We start from the raw sequence: 3,639 nt of genomic DNA on the forward strand, positions 1-3,639 counted from the left end.
TCTGATACCACTTGTTGTGCTGACGGCGGCGCCGAGGAACCAAAACAAACGCCGATCCAAGAAGGCCAAAAACAAACAAATATCAATGCACAAACCAAACACCAATTTTAACGTGGTTCGGCAATTGCCTACGTCCACGGGGCAAGAAGGGGGAGGGTTTCCACTAATAGAGAAGGAGAGCACAAATTGAGATTACAAATCGCTCAAAGGAACCAACTAATCTCACCAATAAATCTCTCAACCTCTCAACCAATAACCCTAACAAATAGCTCAGAAAGATCTCTCTTTTTGTGCTCCAAAATCCCCCAAAACGCTCCTTCAAAACCCTCAAATCGTATTGGTATTTATACCAAAACAGAAACCCAAACAGACTGCAAATAGGAACCTGAACTTTCCAAAAAACCCGTCGTAAGTCGACTTATCAGTCTGCATAAGTCGACTTGGCAGAGCGAAAAACGACAACTAGAGAAGAGATCATAAGTCGACTTATCAGACCTGATAAGTCGACTTGCCAGAGCCCAAAATCAACAATCCAGAGCAGATCGTAAGTCGATTTACGACACAAACATAAGTCGACTTACCATAAGTCGACTTATGCCTATGCATGAGTCGACTTATGACCAAAAAACTGCTTTTTCCAAGTTCTCCTCCACAGGTTTCACTTTATTAAGTAGTAGTTCTATTCAGTTAGGTATTTATTTTTTTATTTATTTGTAATTTGAAACAAAGAAAATGATTTAGAGTTAAATAAATAGGTTTTTATTTATTTATGTGTAATTTTCTCAAGATATATGACTTATGTTTAGAAGACAACCATCTATTGTCATAACCTTGGCAACCATCTATTGTCATAACCTTAGCTAATGGTTTGTGATTCTTCAAACTTCATTCTATTCAGACATTGTGGTCAATGGTGTTCTCCTCTAAGAGAATCTATCCTGTATCAAGATACTGATTAATATTCGTTTCAGGTAAAATCAGAATTTTAAGCTATAATATATATTGCAATGGACATCTCAGGTTACCTAACAGGATGAAAGCAATTGACAGACTTGTACAGAATTATCTCCCAGATATAATTTTGTTCCAGGTACGAGATCATCAAAGTAGCATTCCTATTATTTTCTTCAGAACGGGAGAAGTTCAGTACTGACTAATTTTTGATAAATAACTATATGTTTTTATTTTCAGGAAGTTACACCTGAGATCTATAAAATATTTGAGAAATGCAATTGGTGGGGGTTCTATAGATCTTCAGTTGAGCCAGAGAAGGCAACCAGAAAGTGTTTCTGCTTGGTGGTATTTCCCTTTTTTTTGTCCTATCCTAAGTTTGGTCTACATGAATTTTTTCCCCCTTTCAACTTCTCATCATATATCTATATTATTGATATATTTATATTTATATTATTGATATATTTATATTTATTTTTCAAGTGATACATATTTAGGAACAAATAAATAAATGTGGTACTTGGATCATGGGCTTGGCTTTAGTTTGTTGTGTTTTTGGTCTCTGCTTGATCTAATTTGGGAACACATGTTTTTAAACAAATAGATACTCTTCTCGTTCTTTCCTTTTTTTTAGCAGTTTAATCATCTTTGCTTGTTCTTTCTTTTATTTATGTTACTAGTTTTACACGTTTAGCCTGTTGGGTAAAGGAATTTTTTACTGTTTTCCTATAAACTTTATAGGATTACCCATTAGATAATGATAAAAGATTTGGTATATGGCTAAACTAAATGTAAGGGTCTAATCCCGGATTACCCATTAAGTAATGATAAAAGATTTGGTATATGGGCTAACTGTAAGGGTGAGAGCCTAATATCGCTGCGTGTAAATATTACTAATTCACACTCTGAAATCTGGTATAAAAACGTCACAATACGTTTTTCCATTTCTTTAGAATAATGTTTCCACATGTTTTCCTCTCAAAGAAATGACATTTCTAGATTTTTATTTGGTTAGCTTTTTTTTTATAATGTCATTTAAACCAAGTCTGACATTTAGGATTTTTATGCTCGTTTGATATATGGTGCCGCCCCCTAGTTTGTCTATTGCCTAGCTATATTTTACCTGTCTCGGTGATATTTTCTGTTTATAAGGTAATGGTATTTATATGTTCATGCCAAAATAAAAGATAGGAGAAGTTTGAATTTAATTTTTCTTTAATCCATGAACTTTGTGGACTAAATTTTAATATAAAAACTACTCTTAGGTTCACGAATGATGTCCTCTTAGATCTGCCTGCCTACTTTTCATAGATGAAAGTCTTATGAAACTTGCAACAGTTTAATAAAATTATTCTGGTGATAATTCCTGCAGTTGAGTAGGTTACAAGTGAAGAAATTCTTCTATAACCGCTTTGAAAACACGTGGAAGGGGCTTTCTGTAGCTAAGGTCGTAACCGCAGAAAAGAAGAAGTTGATTGTAGCAACTTGCCATCTCAAGAGGCCAACTCCTCCCGAAATGAACAGCATTGAGCGAGTAAGTCATGCAAAGCAGGCTCTCGACAGTGTCAAAAATGCAAGAAATGTAATAATTGGAGGTGACATGAATTGGAATGAGGATTCTGATGGGCCTTTTCCTTTGCTTGATCAGTGGAATGATGCTTGGCCTGTTCTTAGGCCTTCTGAAGATGGATGGACTTATGATACTGAGTCTAATGGGATGCTGCATCATAAGGGAGAACTGCAGAGGAGACTTGATAGGTTTGTTTGTAAACTGCAGGATTTCGATATGTTCAGCATTAAAAGGATAGGGATGGAGAAGATACATGGGGTTCGACATAGAATTAAGGGGACAAATCTACCTGTTTTTCCTAGTGATCACTATGGTCTACTTCTGACAATTTGCCCAAAGTAGTATTTATCTTAAGCTTTCGTTGTGTGTTCTGCATTCTCTATAGAGCTCCTAGATTTTTTAAATAGATTGTGATGTGTAATTGAAACAGTTGCTTATATTTCAAAAAGAATGAATTCACATTGCAGCATATTCATTTATTAGTATGCTCTTTCTTAGGCTACTTTTAGGAAGTTACTATTATTGTTTTAAGAGCAATTGCGGATAGAGCCCCTGTACTATTCCCAATTGTGGATGGACCACCTGTAGTTCTCTTGTTGCAGATAGACCCCTGGGTGAATAATTTTTGACTCTTTTACCCTTAGAGAGAAAATTGTTTCTTGACAAATAGACCTTCTGAGGTAAAAGAGTCCTTAGCTTTCACTTAGCAATTAAGTCTGCAATTGGCTGATGGTGTATGGGGTCCACTCGCAATCAACCCATGTTTTAAAGGCACCAACAACACGTAGCTCAATTGTAATATTGTGATCACCTATATCCGAGATTGTACTTTGTACTAATTCTAGTATGGCAATAGTATCAAGTGCACTCGGTTCCATCAACATTAAGTGTGCACCAAATGAATGTCAATCTTTGAATCATTGGATTTGGAGATTCATGTACAAATCCAAGAGTAGACAACTTGACATCCTTTGGGTGTATATTCATTGCTAAGTTAAAAGTTAGAAATGCCTTTTGGAAGTATTTAATATATTGAATTGCATATATATTTTAAGAGCTTATCATGCATACGTAAATGTTAACACTAGTTAGTTTGATTCCCAGCTGAAACACAAGAG

General features: G+C 35.3%; 1 protein-coding gene across 2 annotated transcripts; it reads left to right on the forward strand.

The window, feature by feature from the left end:
* On the forward strand, window positions 537–2,990 carry LOC109833477. 2 transcript variants are annotated; one of them, XM_020401156.1, is made up of 4 exons: window positions 537–1,090; window positions 1,192–1,299; window positions 2,324–2,485; window positions 2,600–2,990. In XM_020401156.1, exons 1-4 carry the CDS (start codon window positions 1,034–1,036, stop codon window positions 2,861–2,863), a joined length of 591 nt encoding a protein of 196 aa, XP_020256745.1. In that variant the 5' UTR covers window positions 537–1,033; the 3' UTR covers window positions 2,864–2,990. The 2 variants fall into 2 exon arrangements, with proteins under 2 accessions (XP_020256745.1, XP_020256744.1); XM_020401155.1 differs by having other exon boundaries at window positions 542–1,090; window positions 2,324–2,990.

The sequence above is a fragment of the Asparagus officinalis genome, chromosome 3 (assembly GCF_001876935.1).
Source record: "Asparagus officinalis chromosome 3, Aspof.V1, whole genome shotgun sequence".
Taxonomy (NCBI): domain Eukaryota; kingdom Viridiplantae; phylum Streptophyta; class Magnoliopsida; order Asparagales; family Asparagaceae; genus Asparagus; species Asparagus officinalis.